General features: G+C 32.1%; 3 protein-coding genes across 13 annotated transcripts; 2 read left to right on the top strand and 1 right to left on the bottom strand.

Annotated features, from left to right (window-relative positions):
* Positions 1–5,741: 5,741 nt before the first annotated feature.
* On the top strand, positions 5,742–6,574 carry LOC139850108 (uncharacterized). Its single transcript, XM_071839698.1, has 3 exons — positions 5,742–5,822; positions 5,918–5,950; positions 6,083–6,574. Exons 1-3 carry the CDS (start codon positions 5,742–5,744, stop codon positions 6,572–6,574), a joined length of 606 nt encoding a protein of 201 aa, XP_071695799.1.
* Positions 6,575–11,297: 4,723 nt separating this feature from the next.
* Positions 11,298–11,789, top strand: LOC139850110 (uncharacterized). Its single transcript, XM_071839699.1, has one exon. It carries the CDS (start codon positions 11,298–11,300, stop codon positions 11,787–11,789), a length of 492 nt encoding a protein of 163 aa, XP_071695800.1.
* A 2,316-nt stretch (positions 11,790–14,105) lies between these two features.
* Positions 14,106–21,895, bottom strand: LOC139847615 (branched-chain-amino-acid aminotransferase 3, chloroplastic-like). 11 transcript variants are annotated; one of them, XR_011759595.1, is made up of 13 exons: positions 21,715–21,895; positions 20,867–20,927; positions 20,126–20,217; positions 19,907–20,024; positions 19,535–19,613; positions 18,522–18,666; positions 17,931–18,044; positions 17,558–17,699; positions 17,145–17,273; positions 15,899–15,916; positions 15,778–15,830; positions 14,571–14,683; positions 14,106–14,455 (listed from the first exon to the last, which is right to left on the bottom strand). XR_011759595.1 is itself a non-coding variant. In XM_071837321.1 (13 exons), the coding sequence occupies exons 9-13, from the start codon at positions 17,213–17,215 to the stop codon at positions 14,413–14,415; spliced, it is 291 nt and encodes a 96-aa protein (XP_071693422.1). In that variant the 5' UTR covers positions 17,216–17,273; positions 17,558–17,699; positions 17,931–18,044; positions 18,522–18,666; positions 19,535–19,613; positions 19,907–20,024; positions 20,126–20,217; positions 20,867–20,927; positions 21,715–21,895; the 3' UTR covers positions 14,106–14,412. The 11 variants fall into 11 exon arrangements, 8 of the variants coding, with proteins under 8 accessions (XP_071693422.1, XP_071693421.1, XP_071693420.1 ...); XM_071837321.1 differs by having other exon boundaries at positions 15,778–15,823; XM_071837320.1 differs by having other exon boundaries at positions 15,778–15,823; positions 20,126–20,228.
* Between the last annotated feature and the right edge of the window lie 4,151 nt (positions 21,896–26,046).

A 26,046-nucleotide genomic window follows, 5' to 3' on the forward strand; every position in this document is an offset into this window, starting at 1 on the left:
TCAAAAAAGCCCCCATAGTTTGTTCAAATATTAAAATCGACCCCCAAAGTGTCAAATACTCATTTTCATAAAAAAAAAATTTTAATAAACTCCACCCAAATATTCAACGGGCCATATCTTCTCGCTCGCAACGAGTTAAATTTTTCTGACACCATCGTTAAACTCGAAATAATTTTAGGAGCACACTGTCACTAACTATACTCAAAACAGACGCTTTTAAAAAAACGCTAAATATTTGAAGTACTTTTCATACACGTCGATTTTGCGTTAAATTTTTAAAAGTCGACAATTCCATAGTGAAACTCGGAGATGTACATATATTGTTAATTTAAAATAACATTTAAATCTCTCACGGATTATACCTTTTAGTTCGAATCGAATTGCGCTTCAACGATATCATCTTTAGCCACGAAATAATTTTACAAACTAAATGCAATATAATACATTGAAAACCGAACCCCGGCGCGAAGCGAGGGTTCGAACACTAGTTATAGATATTTAAAATGGTTGTGTCAAAATTATAATTATCACAAATACACAAATAAGAGACCAAAATACAGGCTGCAAAATTGAGCACTTGTATAGTTAACTAATTCGGAAATTACTACTCCGTACTTTTTAAACGGGCCATTAACTATTATACTAGTGAAAAGACCCGTGAAATCACGGGATTTTAAAGAAAAAATTATTGAATGATATGTTATATTTGACGAATGTTATTTAACCATGATGTAGATCTTATATAACCAACATGTAATAAAATAGGATAATTCATCAAGTTCGACAAAATAGAAACCAACAATGTTTTACCGAATACTAAAAACAACCACAATCAAAAACTTCAATCGAAAAGCATAGTCTTAAACTACAAAACCTTAACAAACGAAAGGAAAACCATCTTAAGAATTCATTACTTCTCAAAATCATCACATCTTTCTTTTGGACATAGTTTATGAAATCAAAGACTAATAAAAATGAACACAATCAGCCCACTGAAACCTACTTGGCCAAATGGAACTGGCTGCAAAAAAGACAACTATTTGAGTAAGAACATAACCTGACACAACCATTGTTAACACATCCCTCACAATAATCCAAAATTAGCAGCCCATAGGAACCTGAGCCACCCACTTATTATGTTTTAATGAAGTTGTATATAACCTTATACATTCAGTTCATAAATAAGATGAGCACAAGCTAAATTTAGTGGCCAAGTAGGTTTCTGTAGAAATTGGTTAATATGTTTTAATGAAGTTGTATATAACCATACACATAGCGTTAACTCAACTAAGAAAATATGTTTTAAACTACTTTTAAAAGATGGTGAAATCTTACATTTTGCCAAAATAGATCATCTTACATTTTGCAAAGATAAGTGTGTGAGATAAACATGAAAATCAATGGATGATATTATATGATAATGCCTATGAAGTTTACCATTGTTAAGATCTGTACCGTACTCTAGAGATTCGAATGTGAAAGAGACGATGGATTTGGGTTATTCACCCCACCAGCCTACTTAATACATACCAAGTAAACAGTTAATGGGTCAAACACAGTTTTAGTTGCACAAAATCACACAGATTGAGATAATTTTGTACATCTTTTTTTTTCTTTCTGAAAAGCAAATAGTTTAAAACTGTACATCTAACTGAAGTAAGTAAAGACATGCTGCTAAAACTTGAACAAAACCTTGTTAAACCTTTTAGCTCTCATTATATGTCCAAATTTGTCCTACTCAAATACAAAAAATATTAAAGCAGCAATTACATAATACAACTATTTACATCAGCAAACATGAAAGAAGCAGATGCTTTGAAAAGTTTAGTAATTTCAACATAAACATATTCACTTACCATAGCAAACCCATTTATCCTAGTCGCAAGGTCAGATGCATCTTTTTTTCAAACTCATTTTCAATCAACATAAACAATAACCTTTATGTCTAAAACAAAAACCCTCAAATAGAGATTGAACCTAGTTATAGTTAAGTTTAAAAAAACTCAAGCCCATAAATTAAAATCTAACATCATAATCTGATCTTTAAGTCAACATTATAATTGAAATAAGACATTCAAATGATATTGAAAGAGGGATTGAAAACATCCGAGACCTTCAACCTTCACAATGAAACGTCTGAAAATGAATGATATAAATGTGAGAATTATTATAATAAAACATCTGACACCTTCAACCTTCACCTAATACATATTACAAAACACCTCCATAAAAGTTTTATCTTTTAAAATGGCAAATTCATGCTGTTACATATAAATGTGTTGATAAAAAGGTTGAACTTTAAGGCAAATATGTAAGATGTATATGACTGAAGGCAAATATGTTCTAATATGAAATGTTCTATTATGAAAGGTTATATTGTATACTTCTATCATCAAAAGGCAGTTTTATAATCACCCATTTTGAATGATAATACAAAACATGCTTATGAGGCTAATGAATGGTTAGCTAGAATTATAATTTTGATAACAACAAAAGGTTATATGCTTCCCGTTGATATGATACAGTAGCAATGTAATTATGTATATGTATTGCCACTTCAGTTGTACTATAATTCCTACCAAAAACTACTCGAAACAAACATAAATTGCAAACAACACTTAGCAAAGCAAACAACACTTACCAAGAACTACTTTCATTTATTTATGTAATAAACCTATGAAGTTAAAACCAAGATTGAAATAAGCACAAAGGAAATGGGAAACACCTCATTGATTACAATGTAAATTCAACATACTATTATATCTTCTTTCAGATTTTCACAAACACCTTATGTGCATCAAAACTTAGAACCAAATGTAATGAATCTAGCTCCCTTTCAATCCAATTCATAAAGTTTACTTCAATATGCAATAATTAGCACACAAACACATTCGGAAAAAACGTAATAGAAATTTGTTTTCAAAGAAATTGACATGAACAGAATGGATCACACAGTCATCATCAAATCATAATTCATTAAGCAATTTGACCCAAGAACTAAAAGAAGCCAAATGATGTGCCAAGAATCTACACACAAAAAACATATAACATTAAACCCCGTCGCTAACAAAATCTTTTGAGTTTCACATCTAAATTATCGTTACTCCGTTTCTGACAATCCGTTACTCCGTTTCTGACCATCGGTGTTCTGCTCCGTTTCTGACCTATATATGAAAAATACTCTTGTTTCGGTACACCAACCTGACGATGAAACCAAAACGAATTTGTCCGAGAAATATTTGATGAGGTTGAAGATATAGCAGGTGAATGAGCATTTGAATGATAAATATTGTGTAAAAGATTAAATTCTTGATAATAGAGAAGTTGATTCAGAGGCGTGATGTAAACAGATTAGAAAAAGAAGTGATTTTCTTGAACAGTGTAATATTTTGAGAAGTGCATGGCGTGATTTTTAAGTAGGTACTCCGTATTTTATAAATTTGTAATGGGTACTTATAAATGCACCAGGATCTTTGACTTGGTTTATTTTCATTTTCTTGATTTTTGTTTTGTTAATCTTTTGTGTCAGATTTTATTCTACTTTTTATTAAAAATCAGTAACTTTACCAGCTTTTTACTTTTTTTCTTATCAATACTCATTTAACCCAGTCAATTTTTTGAAAACATAATCTAATAAATTTGTATTATTTTCAAGGGAAAAAACAGTTGTAAAAATGTATATAAATATGTATTGTATTAAATTTTACATTTACCATTACAATTTATTTTTATAATACAATACAATAAACAATATGCACAATACATTTTCATAAATACAAAACACCACCGGTACCATCACAACCAACCACCAGTCCACCACCTGCGGCCACTTCCTTCAACAAACAACAAGGCCGGCGTCGAATTCCGGCAACAAACAACGCCGGCATCGAATTTCGGCAACAAACAACGCCGGCGTCGAATTTCGGCAACAAACAAGAGCCACCGCCACCACGATCTGGAAGAAAAAAAATTAAGGTTTTTCTTACATACATAGCGCCTTCAGCTCTCAAAAATCATTTTTTTTTCTATAGTTACATCACTTATAACACAAAAAACTTATACATGAACAAATCAAAGTTGAAACAAGATAAAAGAAAAAATTAAAATACAAAAAAACGAACCTGATAAAATACTCAGATCTGAAAAATTCAGATCTATATATGAGGTGCGACGGTTGGGTTGAAGAGAGGGTTGGTGGTTGATTCACTTTTAGATTAAGGATGAGAGAATAGAGGATGAGAGGATGAGAGTTCTTGACCAAAAGTATAATTTTTCTCCCTTTTAATAACCAAAAATGCATACGGGGGTATATAGTAGCCGACAAAAAAAAAGTCACGCATATTGCTTGCTTTTCTTTATTATTTATATATATATATATATATATATATATATATATATATTATTATTATTATTATTATTATTATAAACTTAAAAGTTTTAAAACTTACAAAAAATTAGTGGGAAGCCTAGAGACAATCTGGGCCCCCACACCTCTAGCAATAGCAAAACCTATCCTAGTAAAAATATGAGCAGCAGCACCGGCACCAATATCTTGCGCCATCGAACTCTTCTGAACCCGTTTTAGCAAAGAAACAGCCTCCTTCTCTAATTCCCCAAGGGAAGAAAATGAGAAAGGAATGAAACCATAACCAATCGCCAGACAACTAGATTCGTACTTGACCCGCTTCCGACGAGCCGCATTAATCACAGCACGTCCAGGGACAAAGTCAGAAAGCCCAGACTGTGTCAAAGGAGAAGACCCTGTCAAGTCAACACAAACATCGCGACCACAATCCCAGGAATAAAGTAACACATCTGCAGGTCTGAGGGCCCTGTCGTTCCCTCCAGACAACCCAATGTCAACCTCCTTTCTCGCTGAAATCCCAGATCGATAACAAACATCAACAAGGGAATCCCGGACAATATTATGTCGATGCTTAATACCGACCATACCAGCACAAGACACCGCGTGATCCCCGAAAATATCCCCAGTAAAAACCCTTGAACAGGCAGAGCATGCCGTCGAGATAGAGAACAATGGAACACCTAACCGGTAGCACAACATACATCGGTAAGTCTTTGCGTTCATCGTCTGACCCAACCCCAAAATAGGGACTGCCCTTAGCCAAGCAGAGGTGTGATTACTCTGCTGTGATTTCCATAAGGCCGATTGTCGGGGAGATAACGAAAAAGTGGATTCTGCAGAAGCGGTAACCTTTGTGAAATAAACATCTGCCAATTTCTTCATGAGTAATGGGGCAGCGACCTCACTCGGATTACCTAAAATATCAAACCCAACCGTTTCATTAAACAGACCCAATGCATCTTCAAAAGCACGACCAAGACCAACAATACCCGCATGCCGTAGGAGCTTGGTCTGCAATCCAGCAGACTGTAATCGAGAAGCCAGAAAAGCATAATGACGAACATCTCTCGCAGAATAAACACCAAGCCCTCCAAATGCAAATGGCAAGGTGGCAAGCCGCCACTGCCAATCACCAATGGAAAAAGAAATATTATTTTTGTAGTACAGTAGGACTACTCTAAAATCTAGATAATGGAGTAAGGCTAAATTTTGTTTCCATGCTAGTATAAGTTTAAAATAAAGAGTAGAGATGCCCACGACTAATAATGCTTCGTAATTTATTTTATTTATGTACTAACTTTTTATTATTATTTGTACTACGTAATTTATTTTATATGTTACAGGAACTTTTTATTATTATTTTGTAGAATTGTAGATGTCAGGTTTTAATGAAGAGTACAACACAATGGGAGAATGTGATTTTTTTATGAGGACATCTGAATTTGTCACTAATCGGGTACGTTCATTTTATTTTAATCTAACTTTTATTATTATTACTATTATTAATTATAATTATTATTGCCATTTTTCATATACACTCACTTTTTTAAGGTGTTCGGGTCCCGTGAAGAATTGATGGATTGGGTACATAAGTTAGCTTATTCTCTTGGTATTGTCATTGTCACGTTCATTTTATTTTAATCTAACTTTTATTATTATTACTATTATTAATTATAATTATTATTGCCATTTTTCATATACACTCACTTTTTTAAGGTGTTCGGGTCCCGTGAAGAATTGATGGATTGGGTACATAAGTTAGCTTATTCTCTTGGTATTGTCATTGTCACAAAGAGGTCGAACAAAAGAGCTGATGGTTTCAAGCATAAGGTTGTACTTAAATGTGATCGTGGCGGTGTATATAAAAACGCTGATTCAAGTAAAGCATCCGGTACCAAAAAAATTAATTGTCCATTTGAATTAGAAGCAAGATATTCGAGTGAGGATGACGCGTGGACTCTAAAGGTGATAAGTGATCAACACAATCATCAACCTATACAGTATATGGAAGGGCATCCATATGCACAAAGACTTTCCGATGAAGAATTTAGTTTGGTTGCAGAGTTGACTAAAATGAATGTGCCCCCACGTGATATTTTAGCAATACTTAAGAAGAAAAATATAAGTAATGTGTCTTCTTTAAGGACTATTTACAACGCACGTAGTAAAATTCGAATGGCCGAGCAAGTAGGCAAATCTCCCATGTAGGTTCTCATGTCCCTTCTTCATAATAAAGGTTATGTTTATGAATTTACGACTACTAGTTTGAACGAGTTAGGAAATTTATTTTTCGTTCATCCAATATCATTCGAAATTTGGCGTGCTTTTCCACATGTGTTAATTATAGATGCCACCTACAAAACGAACGCATATAAGATGCCTTTTGTTGAGATTGTTGGTGTAACTTCAACCAACAAGACCTTTTCCATAGCATTTGCCTTTATACAAAATGAACAGACAGTAAATTATACATGGGTTTTGAACTGTCTAAAGTTAACGTTAGATAGGTGCATGCTCCCACGTGTTATAGTTACAGATAAGGAAATGGCCCTAATGAACGCATGCAAAGAAGTTTTCCCAGATGCTGCTCGATTACTTTGTAGGTTTCACATTCAACGGAATATAAGTATTAAATGTAGACCATCTATTAAGCCATTACGTGAATGGGAAAAATTTCTTTCGTTTTGGAGTATATTGGAGAATTCTACAACGATGGAATCTTACACAAAAAATTACAAGCAACTTGAGTCATTTTTAATAAAATATCCAAGTAAGTCATCTATTTATATTCTGACATTCACAATAATAATTTTCTAATATTGTTCTCATACAAGTTTAATTTGATTTTCAGGTGTTTTACAATACGTAACTAAAAATTGGTTGAATAGATACAAGGAAATGTTTGTCTCTGTCTGGATTGATCAGCATCTTCACTTTGGAGAAACCACAACCAACAGAGTAGAGAGTCAGCATTCGAAGTTAAAAAAATATCTTGAAGGCTCTAGTTCTAGTTTGGATAGATTTGTAGGTTGTATTGATAAAATTGTGCAGTCACAACATACAATAATCAAAGAAAGTTTGGAGAAAAGTAGAGTTGTCCGCTATCATCACCATAACATACGATGTTTCACACTATTACGAGGTTTGGTTTCAAATGAAGCTCTCGACAAAATTCTTGAAGATCGTGATCGGTTGAAAAATCGTAAGTATGGCTGTGATTGCCGACTTCGCATCTCGTGTGGGTTACCATGTTCTTGTGAACTTTCAGGGTGTAAACATTCTGGTGAGTATATTTACCTACACCTAATTGATTACTTTAAATTGCTCATTTTAAAGTTTGAATTAAAATAATACTTACTAAAAGGACCCGTTCATATACATTATAAACGATTCAAAATAGTTGATTACATCGCGAGGTATTTGACCTCTATATGATACGTTTTACAAACATTGCATTCGTTTTTAAAAGACAAACTTTCTTTACATCTAAAATTGACGGCATGCATACCATTTCATATTACATCCAACTATAATTGACTTAATATTAATCTTGATGAACTCAACGACTCGAATGCAACGTCTTTCAAAGTATGACATGAATGACTCCAAGTAATATCCTTAAAATGAGCTAATGCACAGCGGAAGATTTCTTTAATACCTGAGAATAAACATGCTTTAAAGTGTCAACCAAAAGGTTGGTGAGTTCATTAGTTTATCATAACAATCATTTTAATATATTAATAGACCACAAGATTTCCGTTTATAAATATATGTACACTCGCAAGTGCATAAAAGTATTCTATAAGTTGTAGGCACCCGGTAACAAGCCTTAACGTTCATGTTTTACCCTCTGAAGTACACCAGATCAGGTGTGTTTAAAATAACCTCGAAGTACTAAAGCATCCCATAGTCAGGATGGGGTTTGTCAGGCCCAATAGATCTATCTTTAGGATTCGCGCCTACCGTACATAGACAAGTAGTTTAATGTTACCAAGCTAAGGGTATATTTCTGGTTTAAACCCACATAGAATTAGTTTTAGTACTTGTGCCTATTTCGTAAAACATTTATAAAACAGCGCATGTATTCTCAGCCCAAATATATATAAAAATAGAGTAATGAAACTCACAATACTGTATTTCGTAGCAATTATGTATATGACGGCACTGAACAAGTGCAGGGTTTGTCTCGGATTCACGAACCTATATTAAGTATATATATATTTATATGTTGGTCAATATCTGTCTAACAATTTAGGTCAAGTCGTAGTGTATCACAATCCTAATGCTCGAGACCGACATGCAAAAGTCAACAAAAGTCAACTTGACCCAAAATGACTTCCAAAATCTATACATGTTTATTATATAACTTATATATAGTCATTTTATATATTTAAATATATTTATCAGATCTTATTATACTAAATAATACAAGTCATTTATTAATAAATAAAAATTTATATTTAAATTCATATAAAAATATACTTTTATATATCTCAAGTAATAAAATTTATAAAATTCACTTAATATCATAAAAATATAGTGGTATGTATTATTAATGTAATTATATTACGTGTGGTAAAAATATCTTTGTACGCATATTTATTTGATAAAATAATATTGATAATTGATAATAATAATAATGATAAAAATAATAAAATGATAGTTTTAATAAAAATATTAATTTTTAGTAATAAAGATAATTTTAGTAATAACATCAACTGATAACAATTATAATAATCGTTTTAATAATAATATTAAAATTAATAATAATTCAGTTGACCATATCTTTTAATCCGTTCATCGAACCCACACGATTTCTAAATGAAAAGTTATTAATTTTTCTTTAGCTTTTCAACGACATGCATATCATATACCTTATCTCAGTAGCATATGTATCAAATTCGTGATTTATCATAAACTATTTAACGACGAAACTAAGCATACAAACATGCATAATCATATATACTCGAGCACTAGTCAGGGATACACTATTAATATATAAAAGATAAGATATGAATGCTCACGTATCAATATTGTGATTCAATATTGCAGGAAAGTACGTAGACGCAACGAAAATGATAAACGTTAGGTTGACCTCACGAGCAATACCCTCGAACAATACCCATAACCTCCATAGCTATAACCCATAATTTCCTTAGCTCTATCCCATTTGAAAACTTATTTTGAAATCGTCTGAATATAACTCCGTCGTAGTATTTTATGTATACTAATAATATCTTGAAATAATACTAAGTAAATATATATATGTAATTCGATTGAGAGAGTTTAGAGAAATATATTTTCAAGTTTCTATGAAATAATGAAACCTATTGAATTCTATTTATAATAGATTTTTGAATTATTAAAGTGAATTATTAAAGTATGAATTATTAAAGTGAATTATTAAAGTATGAATTATTAAAGTGAATTATTAAAGTATGAATTATTAAAGTGAATTATTAAAGTTAAAGTAAAGTAAAAGTAAAGTAAAGGTAAAGTTAAAGTATAGTAAAAGTATAAAACTATGTACGTATAATACGCATATAAATATATATAATATTAATTTAAATCATTATATATATTTAATAAAATAAAATATAAATATCGTTATCTTTATCATACTGGTTAAGTAATGAGTTGTCAAAAGTGGTTCTAGATATTTATAAAAGATATATACGTTTTAATAATAAAGTTCTTTTTAAACTGAAAACGTTTTTTGTACTTTTGAAACTAAATCAAATAAATATGATAATTTTGTTTTCCAAAACTAAATATATTTAAGAATCATTTTGTTAAAAGGTTAAAATAATGGAAATCGTTATATCATAAAACATTTTAGAAAAGTAGAATTATATATATTCATAATAGGTTTCAAGTTTTTAAATTACAGTCTGTTGGTGAAGCATGGGATAAAGTCCAAAGGTTAAATAAACGTATGAAATCATCTTAATGAAAAATGTCGAGTTACTTAACTTGTCGATATCCAACATCTAAGTTATTTACACTCCACGTTCTTATTTTCATATTAAATAAAATGAAAGTTAACATAGTTATCTTATCAAGGTCACGAGGAAATTATTATAAAACATGCCTTGGAAATTAAACAGGAATTTCCACTAACCCTTGTCTAGTTCCCGTTAATTGACACATTTGTTCTTACTTATAAATCACTTAATCATTTGATATTATCTCTTAATTCTGTCGATAAATATATCGAAACAAATACGTTCATGTAAAGTATCATATATCTAATACTTTGTTAATGTTTTCAGTTAATATTATATATTATATATACATATCTATATACTCATAATTGTTCGTGAATCGTCGAACACGGTCAAAGGGTAATTGATTACATGAATGTAGTTCCAAACTTTTTGAGATTCAACATTACAAATTCTGCTTATCGTGTCGGAAACATATAAAGGTTAAGTTTAAATTTGGTCGGAAATTTTCGAGTCGTCACACTTATACTTATATATATTTGAATGCAGGTCAATATATTTCCTTAGATTCGATTGACATCTTTTGGAGAAAGCTAGATATTTCACCATTAGTATATATGGTAGATGACGATGTTAGTTGTGATAGTGAAATACAACACTTTAAAGAAAATTTCAATAAACAATCTAAAGTTGGGAAAAAAACTTGGTTAAGAAAGCTAAAGGATATATTTAGTCCAAGTACAACCGACACTCGAGAACCCCGAGTTCAAAAAAATACTCGTGGACGATCGAAGAAAATGCAACAAAAAAGGCGTTCTGATCCCGTTCATCGAGATTCTCGTAGATATAACTGTTCATCCATGCCTCATTATGTTAGGCAAGATTCTACGAAGGAGCCAGCAAGACACAGTTCATGCAAGATAAACTTGAACAACGAACCGGTGATAGACTTGAACTAGGATCCATATGAGTTCGAGAGTTCAGATATGTTTGATTTGAACGAAGTTCCAACAACAAAGAGTTCTAGTATGCTTGACAATATTCCAACTTTATTTCATCCATACATATCTAATATATACAATGTCATTGGTGATGGAAATTGTGGATATAGAGCACTAGCTGTTTCCCTCGGGTTTGATCAAGAATATTATGAGACTATTCGACAACAAATGAGGGATGAGCTTCGAAGTAGGTATATTATATACGAATCTATACTTGGTCCCGAAACAGAGCCATTATTTCAATCTTTGTGTTTCTTTGGAACACCTTGTCCACAAGAATACTGGATGAAAATGCCTGAGGCAGGTGTACTGATTGCCAATATGTATGGTGTAATCGTCCATTCTTTAAGCATATCAGGTTGCACAACTATTTTCCCATTTTGGAACAGTCCAGAAGAGTTTCAACATCACAGAGTTGTTACGATTGCTTACTTAAATGTTGCGAGACATTTTGTGATGGTAGAATTACAAGGATAGTACCCAATGCCACTTCCTACGGCTTACTGGAATTATCATAGCATTCACCCATGTGCAGCTAGATGGGAAACCATATATAGATCACGTATGCAATCATTCACCGAATTTTATCGTCGTGAAAGTTCATTTGTCAATTTAAGCGATTAATTTTGTTAATGTTCAAAGTATTGTTATATTTTATAAGATTTCCTTGTTTTTATTTATTCGGGGTTTTATGACTTACATAATTAAATTTGTGCACTTTAGTGATTATTTACCTGATATTTAATAATAATAATGAAATATTAATAAAAATATTAAAGACATCATCATTACATAATCATTAATATTTAATATAAACAAAAAGTAAAAGCAATTATTATTTTATAATTAGTTGACTTGGTTTAAAAATCTTAGTAACCTGGTTTATTTATCTAACCCCATTTGTAATTACTTAATTTGTTTTATACTTCTTAAAATTAAAATTTAATTATACATTTTAATGATGTCATTAGTTTTCCTAATTTACTGCCAGCCGTCCTAATCTTCTTTTTAATGCTTGTTTGAAGCTGTTTCATGACATCATCACAATAGACAAATATAAGATAGTATAGATATAGATACTACATGTTTAGACTATAATAAATTACATGAAATCCATTCATAACACCTAAAGAAGTACTTTTTGTACAAAGGCAGTTACATTACCACTCCTCCATTCATAACACCGTGACTAATAGATCTATCTAACCGGTAGTAACTTCAGTTCTAGGTGTTTCAAAGCTCCCGAGATGTTCTTTTGTCTTGCTTCCCCATTGATACAATTGCTTCAAGTCCACTTCCCCATTGTAATAGTAAATGACATAATAATGGTAAGGAATAATCATATTATGTTGACTACCAGAAATATTAAACGAACGAACACCAGGGATGTCATCGGGTCGGGTTTAGGTAATCCCGGACCTGAACCCGATTAAGAAACCCCGCCCCAAACCCGGTCCGAAACCCGTCGGGTCCTCATTTACTTACATACAATCGGGTTTCGAGTTTCCCCACGGGTAAACGGGTATACCCGATTAGTCATTATGTATATATTTTTCAATAAGTTATCAAATCAAAATATCGAAAAATAACTTAACTACTTCATGTTTAAAGTATTATAAAATATCACATACAAAAAGTTGATTGATAAGTTTCTAAAATACTTAAATACACAAAGTATATAAAATATCACATCTCAAAAACTTGTTGTATATGATTATATTAAATAAAATTATACTCGTTTTTAAAACAAATAAGAGAAATCTTTCATACATTAATAATATAATACTAATACTAAAACTTTACATAAAAATTATTATTAAAATCCTCGGGCTGGGTATATGGGTATGCGGGGCGGGTATACGGGTCGGGTAAACGGGTTTGTATCCAAAACCATACCCGAACCCGATTTTTTTTTTGTAATCATCCCCATACCTGGCCCATGACCCGCCGAACTCGGGTCAGACCCGGCCCAATTATAACGGGTTTCGGGTTTCCCCATCGGGTACGGGTCATTTTGCCATCCCTAACGAACACATGTCTCACATAAATTGATTCTTAGATAGATCAATCATTAATTTTAAACGCAAACTTATCTGTATACTTCAATCATATATAAGTTCAGGCCATATTTAAATAAAAATGCGAAAAAATCATACAAACTGTAACACATAAATTATCATCCATTATCCATTGGATCAATAAATAAAATAATTTTGTAACGGAATATAACACATAGTATATACCTTAATAGATTTATGAGCCCGTGCGTTGCACGGGGACTCATCCGCAAACAATATATAGTATTTTAAAATTGTATATGAAATTATGAATTAACGATATTATACGGACATTTGTCATAAGTACTCTTGTGGGTGATTCTGTAAAGTATAAAGAATACACATAACCAACGTGAGTATCTATTAAGATTTTTCCTTATGTATGAGATTCTTTCTGACTCAACCATTGTGTAATCATGCTTTACACTCAAATTTACATTTTTAAAGTGTACGTACTGTTCTTGTCTATAACTCCATAATTAAATTAAATTGACCCACACATTTGACAGTGTTATTTATTTATATATATAACACAAATTGGACCTTATTGATACACCAATTTTTCTAGTCCTAACTCTAAGTTGGTAAACTATGTTGACGCACTTGCATTTATATTAGTTACTACTTTTAGAAAATTTTAAATCAAGCCTTCGATGCACAATGTCAATGTTGAGGATATACCAAATCAATCATATTACTGATAGGAATAATCCATAATGAAACATAAATTGGGTGAATAATTTGTATCTAAAAAATTGTATATTGATGATGCACACCAAGACCGGTACAAAACAGTGCATAGAAGTTGATGATGAGGAGGAGCCCGTCTATGACTACACCTAGCTAAAAACTACAAAACAATTTCGACTCAATTACTTTTGAATAAGTCCAAATGTATAGAATTCTTCATACTAAACTGATATCAAATTACAAAAGGTGAAAGACGTGATAAGAAGAAACAAAAGAAGCTACTTGAGTTCAACAGTCCAACCCATTTTATCCTCAGCCAGGCCCATCTGTAGACGGGTCAACTCAGCAAAGAGTTATCGTGCCACGAGTCCTACACCATCACTTCCATAGGCCAGTCTGCACACGCAAATAAATACCAACGAGCAATAAAAAGTTATCAACTGATAAATCTTTAAAACATTTACTCTACTATCTTTGAGTGACTTATCTTGATATGAATGAAAGGATTTACCTTTTTCCTTGATAAGTTAAGCTACCAACGGGGGATACAACAACCGTAGTTTTAGTACAGAATACTTCATCACCATCAAGCAACTCGTCTATTGTTACTGGTTTCTCAAAAAACTGTATACAAAAAACACATTAAAAAAAAGTACAAACATATACCCGTTAAAATCCCAAACCACCACACCTAGTTCTTGACCTCGACAAAAAAGTACAAACATATAGCCGTTTTGACCCCAAACATATACATGTGATTTTTTAGAAAAAATAATATTAAGTGTATCAGTGATGAGACAACACTATTATACTATGACAAATTTAAGTGTATCAGTGACGAAGTGTATCCGTTTTGAACATTTAGGTTCCATGAAACATAATGATACAATTTATTAAATTGTTACTGTTAAACTGCTGTAACTACTACCTGCTGTTTTACACATAAATATTACAGCCCTCAGTTCAGTTTTGGGTTCCGTTTTAAATGCGTTTAGACTCGATAAAATCAAACTTATGGTATACATTTTGAAGCTCGTTGGGTCTAATTTCTAGCTCAATTATTAGTTTTCACCCAAACTTACTCCTTTTCATTTTAAAAGTCTACAAAGTATGTCCGATAGTCATTTTTGATATTTATACCAAATGGGTTAAAACTTGCCCTTTAACCAAAATACACCTTATTCTCAATTTTAAAAATACCAAAACATGCTGATTTACTTGATTCAACATATGAGACATGTCTTAATCAATTTATCTATTTGACACCCAATTTGTCAAATGGGTCGAACTCACCCAAATGGTAAGGGAGTTGATATATCCACCATCCAATTTACTTCTTCCACCATAAACTGTGCATTAATAAGTTGTAGTGTACAACTAAATAATGCATATGTATGGTCAAAGTGTCAAAATTGATAGCCAAAAACATGTGTATTATAAAATCATCATGGGTCATAGTAGAACCACACTGAATTGAACATGAATCCAAGTCAGCGAAGATCTTTAAACAAAAAATTAAATTACTATGGTACAGCTGAAAATTATATTACTTTAAAAAATAATAACAACCAAGTTATTTTAAGAATGGCACACGCTTCATAATATCGACAAAACTGTCAAATGAATTTGCTTTCTCACTAAAAGATTAATATGTATATGCAATCTGATAGATTTATAAAAATATAATATTTAAATTAGAAAAATGTAGATGAAAAAACCTGTCCAAAAAGATCCATGTAGTATAAGGCGTTATCGTATCCGCAACTGGAAGCTAAAAACACTTATTAAAATAGCTGAGTGTTGGAGTTTATTGAAATAGTTAAGCACTTATTGAAGTACCTCAAACCGCACCTGCAACTACAAACATTACCACATTACGTTAAAGAACGAAAAAGCAAGTAGGTGTTGTTAATCAGTTCAGATTTTGGTTTCTAACTTTTGCGAGCACATAAAAAAAAAACAATCAAAACTGAAAAGCGAACTGAAACTGATTCAAATTTAGTTTGTTTTTGCTGACTTTAAATTAGATTCAATTTAAAAATTAAATGGTATATGTATCAGGTGTGTACTAATTTGAACACCATTAGACAATTAGTCATGAAATTTAAAATATGCAAGGCCTATTTGACGCTAACTTCCGCTGGACCTATTTCTAGTTAACTATAAAATTGTATTAGAAAACTAAAAAAACTAACAATTACAACAACATAGATAAGTATAAGAAATCAGATAATGGTTGCCAGATCAAAATAATAACTTTTGATCTTGATTGATGTCTAACTGGTTCATGAGTGTCAAAATTGTAAATGTGATTCTCAACTCCATTTTTCAAACAACAGACCATGTTATCGAATCTCTTACCAACAATTTGTAGTTCAAAATTTTGGCAACCATTACTTTGACTCAGAAAAGTCAACAAACAACAATTATAATTATCAGTAATATACAATAAACAAATAAACAAACAATCAACACTCTTTTTGCAACCTATTACATCAACAACTAACAATATCTAATTTTGAAAGTCAATGGGCATATCTCTTATGAAATATTTCAAACTTATGTCCTAGCCCATACCCGAATTACCACCCAATTCCAGTTAAGTTGTTCCCATGATATTCAAAAAACCACAATACATCTCTAATAAAATATTTCATACTTATGCCCATTATACCACCCATATTCAATCAAGTTGTTTCCATGAATTCACATAACAACAAACACATAGATAGGCTATAAAAGATATATTTGCCATTCTAGTTGATCAAATGTTCATATAAAGCCAACAACAAAGTTGATCATATATTTATACCACCAAAAATAACCTCACAAATGTATTAGAATACCAAAAACACTAACAATTAAAAACTAATTTTTTTAAATCACTCACTGATCAGAAATCCCTCGTTAATTTATATAGATCATGTTTTTGGTGTACTTGAGTCAAAAGCAAACATACTAAAATTTAAAAAATTACTTTTTATTGAAATGAAATATAAACACATTAATGAACTGAAGAGCATAACAGCGTAGCAGTATAACAATCAAACTTTAGTATAACACATAAAATTTAAACATATCGTACCAGTGCCTGAAGGTAGAACATAAAAATCTTATGTGGTTCACTGAATTTTGCGTTAATAGGCCGACTAACATATGTAGAAGCTACGTTATGGTCGTCTTCGTGCATAAAACTCGCTGCAATAAAACCAACCTAATCACAATCAAACAAATCTATTTAGTATAAGCATTATAAAAAATAAAAAATCATACAAACGAACATACTGCAAAAGGATAGCAAGATCAGAAGTACTCTTGCAAGCCCAGATTTAACATGTTAAGAATGATCAAATTACATACAGCCCATTTCATTACAGCTAATGACATACTTTATATCATCACATAACACTTTCATAACACACTATTAGTCATTATATGCATATGACACATACATACACACTTTTACTTGAATATGAGTATCATGAAATACTAACTCACCTTCCACTAAGCTGAGAACCCGCCAAGATACGAACCCATAAAGATACAAACCCGTTTACTCTTATTGCTCAACCCAGCTCCCACATGTTCTTGATTACAGCGCCCACATTTTCATCACTACAGCCCATATTACAGCCCAGTTCTAAAATAGCAGAATGATCGAGTTCAATGAAATACCCTAATACGAACGGGTCAAACTGTATAAAAGTTCAACAACATCACTTTTTTTAATATTGAGTTTGGAACTGTTATCAGGTAAAAATGGAATAAGCTGCATTAGTTATCTTTCAAAACAAAGCTTATATCATCAACATTTGTTAGCTTTTATAAATTATAACAAAGCTTTTATTATTAACTATTGGAAATAACATACTTTTTGATGATCAACATGACCCATTATGGTGAGTACTGAGTTGGTTAGAATATTCGACCAATCTTGTAAATTGCCCATGTCTTCTTGCCTCCTATTTTTGACCCATTTGACCACCTGAGACATTACCTTGATAGTCATTAAACTTGAGTGACAAAATAGTGCTTACATAACATTATAGACTTTGGTTAGTTTGCAAAGAAAAACCAATTATACTTATTTAAACAAAAACCAAATGTAATAGTGTAAACATCCATAACTTGTTATATATCATATACTATAAAACCAAATGTAATAGTGTAAACATCCATAACTTGTTATATATCATATACTATGTCATATATACCCGGAAACAATGAGTTTACAAATCGTGTACCATATAGTAAAGCTGACAGAAATTTAAGATAATACCCAATGAACACAAAATCAACAATATTTTGTCATGATGACCTTTATTTTAGGGCCATAAATTTGACCTTTATTTTAATCGCTCACACCAAAAAGTGAGCGATTATATATGATGACAAAATGAGTGATTATATATGTACCAGAAAGTATAAGTATACACACCAAAAAGTCGGAATCTATACACACCTTTTAAAAGTAGCAAATGCGAGGTAGTCCAAAGGATTTAATCTGTATCAATCTGTGATGCTTTCTTAATGGAGAACATACGGAATAGGAAGTGGCAACTTCTCTACATGTCTACATGTGTTATAATCATTCGATACAAGACTGTCTGCATATTCATATGAAACAATATCAGAAAAGACACTAATCAAAACTCTGAAACACTGGATTTATTTAGGGGTGGATGGCAACTTCAACCCATAGCATGTATACGCGTTGATTTCGGCCATGTTCTATCTCTAATGGGCAGAGGCGTAGCTAGGAATTGTGATTAAGGGAAGCATAAATTTATTGTGAAATAGAAACACAAATCTTATATAAAAAACTAGTTGGAGGGGGCGCGTGTTGCCGCGCTTTTAGTAACTGGTTTTTACAAAATATATATACTATTTTACATGTTTCTTTACATGAAAATCATACACATACCTCGTAGCTAACTTGTTAACTTCCAAAGTGACATGTTCGTTTCTACAATCACCAGCAGCTGTCATGGTAGAACCAGTGTCATCATCAAGCAAGTGCTCCAGCAACTAAATGCACGATTTAGTGAAATACATTTCCAATAACAGTTCCAGAAGGACATTTACAATAAGTTTGTGTACAATAGGCAAGACTTGACACCTACAGTAGCAACACTTAGAGTTTACATGACAACACATAAACATGCTACGTACAAGTAGTTTGTAACATGAAAATATATTTCATACATACAAATAGTTTGTGTAGATACAATAAGTTTAGTTCAAAAGCTACGGCTACAGTACATGATAACACTAAAACATCATACATACAAATAGTTTGTGCCAACAGAATTTGTTCAAAAGCTAAACCTGCATGAGTTTAAAAGTTTTGCAGGTGGAATTTGCTAACTCTGATTAACTGCTACACATTTTAAATTAACATAAAAATCATTAAATTCATTCATCTTAAGCGTGAATGACACCATTATTCATACCATCAAGATCACTAAAATTTACCAGATAAGATTATGCTTGAATCATAATCCATTCTCTCCACTAACACATCCAGGCTGCAGGAACATCATCAACACAGCAACTACAGCAGAAACAGTAGCACATGTAATATCAAAAATTAACATAAAGCCGCATGTTTGCTAATGTCGGGTAGCACATTTAGAACTAACATTTTTATCAATTAATCAGTAATGAGGCATGTTAATGTTAGGTAGAGGGAATTTAATTCTTAGCCCTACTTTTGATTTTTTATTTCTTTGTCAAACATGACAAAAGTAGCAATGCCGTATAACAGATTCGTCTATTGCCTAGAAAAATTAATCAAAACTTATCATTTCGACCCAAAGTCATTAAGTGGGACGGGTCGGAGCTTACTATTGGATCAGGAGTATCATCTTCCTTGCAGAGCAACCATGGGAGGGATAACCCACGTCATGTAGTTATGGCCATCATCTCCATATGGCTTCCCAACTAATCCATACTCGTTGTCAACCTGTACAGAACATCATTTAATCGCACGTTCAACCAAATATATACAAAGTCTGTAATGATCCACTAAAGTAAGTTAAAAATCGGATATAAAAATGCTTATACCTGAGAAAGAATAATAGGGCCTCCTTGGGATTCAACATTTTTGCACTTTTCATCAAAATCACAATTTTCTCTGTGAAACCTTTCATTGCTTTCTGCAGAAGGACTATAAAGAAGTAAATTTTTTGATAAATAATTCATAATTATTTGTAGCTACTGAAATTCTTGTTTATAAATAGTTGTGAAGAAGTAAAATGGTGAATTTTACCTTAAGTAGGTCAATATTAGTTATGAAACTAATAACACATGAAATTCCTTACAATTACAAAGCATGTAGCTTTTAGCTTTGAATTAGCAAAATAACATATTTAAGTTGCTACAGTTGTTAAACATGAGTACATTTGCTATGAAACAAATCAATGATATAAATAGGGAATACTTATATAAACAAAATAGAGAGTGGATTAGTCAAACTGACTCAAACATAGACAATATTAACAGATAAAAAGCCATAAAATTACAAATCATGAAATTTCAGCTTAGAAGCAGCTTCTCGTCAAATTTCTTCCTGTACATACATTTATCTAACTTATAAAGTACAAATTAGAACACAAACACAAAACCTTAATTAACATTCAAAGAGTAGCATAAAGTAACAATAGCACTTACAGAGTATATGATGAACGCTTACCATTTAACGATTAGCAACATACATCAGTGGCAGGGAAACATTGATAAAGAAAATCAACACAATACGAATAATAAGCCCAGTTCTTAAGGAAACAAAATTTAGACAAATTTCACCTTCAAAATCCAAATTTCCAATCAATGTACGCCTTTCCTTTATCATAAATCCAAATTTCACCTTCAAGTAATGTAAACAAATTGAAGTACGCCATTCAGAGCCAATTAGTTAAATTAAAATCAAACCATTCTTAACGCTACAAATTAGCTAAATATGAAAGCGAAACTCAAGACTTTGTGCAGTTCACACTCAACCTAATGATTTTACTTGAACTATCACAATCTCATTTTTAAGAAGCATCACATATACATCTAAAAATTTTAATTTTTCAAAAATACTTTGGGTGATCAAAAGATATATTCATTTTTAATCTTTCTCTTATCGAGAGTGGTTTATAAAACCATTATACTTATCTTTTGAATTCATGTAAACCCTTCAGGTTGAAAGAATGCAGAAGTAAACAGTTTTAGATGTTGCAGAAATGGGCATCTTTTAACAATGAATAATCAAAAACACAATTTCTTGCAAAGTACTCTTAAGGAATAATTCTTTGTCTTTATACTTTAGATAAAAACAATATTCCAAGAGATCAAAACTTTGCCAATTTATTTGCACTCTATGCATCATTAAGGTAGGAAACATAAATGGTCTATGTACAAAAACAAAACAAAGAAATTCATAACCCTAATTACAAATTCCAATTAAAAATTCTAATTTGGTCAGATTTTTCAAGATTGACAAAATTAAAAGGCTTGATTGATTGATAATCAAGTATTTCAAAACACTTATAGAATAGAAATAGCGAGCAAATAATGGTTCTTTCAATCCTTATAACAGACAACATACGCAACAAAAAAATTGGTTAATTTTTCTGATTCAAATAAACAACAATCAAACAATTACAAACCTTAATCATCTTTGTTTAAAGTGACAGAACGGATGTGTCGGCCGTCGCCAAAATCACAGAAGCTATGTAGGTGATGATGATGGAGACGATGGTGATGGTGATGGTCGGTGGCGATGGAGACTGTAGACGAATCTGAGTGGCATTTTAGTTTAGGGTTTGAAGGTAAGATGAGAAAAGTAGAAGTTTCAAGGGGGAAAAAAAAAAAAAAAAAAAAAACTCTACAGTTGGACAGTGGATTTTAGGGTATGGAAAATTACGCGAGTTAGCATATAGTGTAGTGTAATGTAATGTTGAAGAAAAATCATACTTCGTAAAAAAAAAAAAAAAAAAAAAGTGAATATTTAACTTAACATATGAAACTAATATAAAATTAATATCAAAATTTGACATACATAAAAATGCAGTATCTAGTTACATATTATTATTATCTTCTACATACATAAATCAGTAAGGTTAATCCTACGTGTCATCAGCTTAGAGCCTAATTAGTCTTCATAATTTTGTGATTAAAAGTAGATAAATTCCTCAAAATTATAGGAAAAAAACACGTGTCCTTCATAACCCCTTTTGAATCAGTTTTATTACGGGCTCGACTTAATCATCCCATCTTTCTGTCTCTCTCTTCAATATAAAACCACCAGATCCTTTTCACCTTCGATCGTGCGCTCATGCCGCCGTATTAGGCGACACAACTACCACCAATGAATCCTTCATGTTTTTCTCAACAATCCCGTACAAATTTTATATATATTAACAACAAATTCTTAATTAGGGTTTCGAATCGATTAGGAAGAGGAAACACAGCGGTTTACCTTAACCGTCCGTGTTCTGTGATTAGGGTGTTCGTTGTTATCACAGGTAACGATTTTTAGGATTTTCTTTAAGATGTGTTTACAATCACAATTTTTATGGTTTTCTAACTTTTGAAGCGATTTTAAGGTATTTTTAGATGATTATATATTTAATTTATATTATACGATCAATTTAATATGCTCAATTGATCTGTGTATTTTTAATTGCGTTTTTGTATAAGGTATATAATTAATCAATTTGAATTGCGTTTTCTATCTGGTGTTTGCATCAATTCTGTGATTAACATGTTTATATGTTTATCTTTTTGTATCAATGTGTTCCGTTTTAGATTTAACTAGTTCGGTTCAGCTCGCGCGATGCGGCGGGGTCTTTCGGTCCGCGTATTCATATTTAACGCAGTTTTATTGACAGAAGAAAAAACGGCCCGTGTGTTATGCGTTATTGTTGGTGTCGTCGTCTTTAGTGTTTTTTAAAATATGTTCGGTTCAAACATAGTTAGTTTATTTTTGTTGATAAAATTATTTCTAGCCTGACGGTGCTGGCGAAAAAATTTAACTCCTGGCGAGCAAGAAAATACGGGTTGTCGTTGTGTTTAGCGTTTTTTAAAAAGTGTCTGTTTCGAACGTAGTCAGTATCGTTTTGTTCATAAAATTATTTCGAGTCTGACGCTGCTGTCGGAAAAATTTAAGCCGCGGCGAGCGGGAAGATACGGGTTGTCGTTGTATTTAGCGTTTTTTAAAAAGTGTCCGTTTCGAACGTAGTTAGTCTCGTTTTGTTCGCAAGAATATTTCGAGTTTAACGGAGTGCTCGGTGAAATTTGAATCGGAGCGAGGAGGAAGATACGTGCTGTCGAAGGCGCTGGGGGAAGTTTTTATTTTAAGTTTCAGAATTAACAGTTTACTCCCCTGAAGTACAGGGTTTTTTATAAGTAAAAGTTGAGGGGGTGTTTTGGCTTTTTTGAGATTGGGTTTGAAAAATTGTCGTTTCATGTGGTGGGGATGGCCAAAACAATCACAAACCCCACCACTTTTAGTATATATGTATTAGTATTAATGTATTAATGTATTAATAAGTTTATTGTAGTTAGTTTTCTGTACAAGAAGTTACTAGGCTAAAATGCACACGATATGTTCGATGAAATGCTTTAATGAAATTTGCATCCATTTTACAGGTGATTATCTTCATTTTATGATCAATTGTTAAAGGTGATTATCTCCATTTTACAAAATTTGCTTTCATTATACAGGTGATTATCTCAAAAATTGTTCTTTGAATCTTTGTTCTACAAAGAACGGGTGTTGCTAGCCACACATATTGTTTCCCCACTTTATTGAAAAATCTCGAATAATCTCAAATCACTCACTTTTTAAAAAAAAACGCTAGAAAATGGATATAACTAATAAGATCAACAAACATGGCCACCACCACCTGACATGGTAAGATTCTGGTCTTCCAATGTAGAAGTCAAAGGTTCGATTCCATGGAGCTACAAGTTATTCTCCCTCATGGGGTAGTCGTCTTGGGATTAGCTAGGTTACAAAAATGTTGGATACACAGGTTAAAACAAAAAAGTAAATTAGATTTAAGGGTCTAAGAAAACAAAATTTAAATAGACTATAAATTATAAACACTATGCTTGATTCTCAAAGTCCAAAATTTTGATTCGAGGTGGAGATCCAAGCAGCCTTCATCCAATACCCGTTTTGATCTTCCTAATGTCATCAATCTAATAAGGATTTGTCAACCACGTAAGCCAATCTAGGCTTCCTTTCTTCCAATTTTTTGAAATCCAATCAAAAATTTTTGTTTGTATTTCGTTTAGCAATAAAGCACTATTGAGCCGATCTTTACAAAATGTGTGAGCATTACGGTTCTTCCAAATTGTGTAAGCCGTGATCCATTCAATGGCTTGCCAAATAAACCTTCCATGAGCAGTTTTGAGGCTACTGTTTGAACCCAGTATAGATGCACAAACCGGATAAAAAACCGGATTCGGACAAAAAAAAAACCGGATTTTTTTGTCCGGATTTTTCGGAACCGGTTGTGGATCCGGTTCCGGTTCTCGGCGTCGGATTTTTTTCGGATTTTTTTCCTGAACCGGTTCTTTTTCGGATCTCGGTCGGATTTTTTCGGATTTTTCTTGGACTAGGATTCGATTTTGCGAATTATATTTTTACCGGTTCTATTTTTTTTTTACGTTTGACAACAATAATATAATCGGTATAAAGAAAAGTTATAATGCTCAACAAAATAGATAATATAAATAACAATATTCGAACAATACAATTATAAAAATAACACTTTTATTCGAACGATACAATAATAAAAATAACAACACTTTTATTCAAACAATACAATTATAATTAATACATTTCGAGCTTCGGCATGGCCATCACCCAATAATGTATTAAGACTAAAGTATATCGAGCTTCGGCATTGCCATCACCCGTTATACTTTAGTCGTCAAATGACCCAAATGTGTTATCTTGTTGAGCGCGTTGAGGACGGTGCCTTCGATCGTAGTCTTCAAAAGCGGGGTCATCAACTAGAGAAAGGTAAGCTTGTTGGTAACCCGATACATTCATTTCGGTTTGGTCCATATCAAACGCTTCATAGTCACCTTCATCCACTTCATTTAGTTCATTGTCGGAATTCTCTTCGGTTGTTGTAGGTGATAATCCCGCTAAATTTTCTTCATACTCTATACATTCTTCAATGTCGTTATATAACGGACCTTCTAATGAAGTTTGATCTTGTATCCTATCTACCCCATCCAAATAATCTTTCAAACATACACATACTTTCACGGCTTGGGGGGTAAGTCTTGACCTTCTTTCCGATATAATTCGACCACTCAAAGAAAAGGCCGATTCGGAAGCTACGGTTGAAGCTTGAACGGTAAATAAGTCACGAGCCATAATGCTTAATATTTGATATGTGTCTTGTTTTGTTTCCCACCATTTTAAAATGTCAAGGTTGTTAAATTGTTCTTCACTCATGTTTAGTGCAAAGTTTGCCATTTTATAATTTCCCAACTCGCTTGTGGGTGCCGATGTTCGTGCACGTTTGGAAGCGTCTTCACGTACCAAGTTAAAAAGACTTATTTTGAGGTATCAGCTCCTTCGAGAAGATGATCCGGGTTGGTCAACAATTGGGTTTGATTGTCGACCATATTTTGTTGCATAAATACAAAACATATTCTCAAAAACATCATTAAAAGCGTGTACTTGGTTCAAAAGATAGTTGGGTTCGTCATCGAAAATACCATGCACACAATCAAAGTTGGTATATATTGTTGTCATCAATCGTTCAACCCCATTAAAATTTAATCGTGGGTCAAGTGCGGCCGCACATAAAAATACATTCGGCATCTCTCCAAAATATTTTTTTAGTTTTTTTCTTATATGAAAAATCGCTTGTCTAAAAATAACATTATTTGAGTTCGCAAATTCGCATATTTTTTCCGTCATTATATAAAATTGTTCCAAAACTAGTACGCTAGTTGGGTAATAAACACCC

Source organism: Rutidosis leptorrhynchoides, chromosome 5 (genome assembly GCF_046630445.1).
Source record: "Rutidosis leptorrhynchoides isolate AG116_Rl617_1_P2 chromosome 5, CSIRO_AGI_Rlap_v1, whole genome shotgun sequence".
NCBI lineage: Eukaryota > Viridiplantae > Streptophyta > Magnoliopsida > Asterales > Asteraceae > Rutidosis > Rutidosis leptorrhynchoides.

Coding starts and splice junctions, on each gene's coding strand:
- LOC139850108 (XM_071839698.1), top strand. CDS start 5,742: ATGTCAGGTTTTAATGAAGAGTACAACACAATGGGAGAATGTGATTTT. Junction 5,823..5,917: donor CTGAATTTGTCACTAATCGG/GTACGTTCATTT, acceptor CACTTTTTTAAG/GTGTTCGGGTCCCGTGAAGA. Junction 5,951..6,082: donor GTGAAGAATTGATGGATTGG/GTACATAAGTTA, acceptor CACTTTTTTAAG/GTGTTCGGGTCCCGTGAAGA.
- LOC139847615 (XM_071837321.1), bottom strand. CDS start 17,215: ATGTTAGTCGGCCTATTAACGCAAAATTCAGTGAACCACATAAGATTT. Junction 14,684..15,777: donor ACATGGATCTTTTTGGACAG/GTTTTTTCATCT, acceptor TTTTGTATACAG/TTTTTTGAGAAACCAGTAAC. Junction 14,456..14,570: donor TTAACTTATCAAGGAAAAAG/GTAAATCCTTTC, acceptor TTGCGTGTGCAG/ACTGGCCTATGGAAGTGATG.
- LOC139850110 (XM_071839699.1), top strand. CDS start 11,298: ATGTTTGATTTGAACGAAGTTCCAACAACAAAGAGTTCTAGTATGCTT.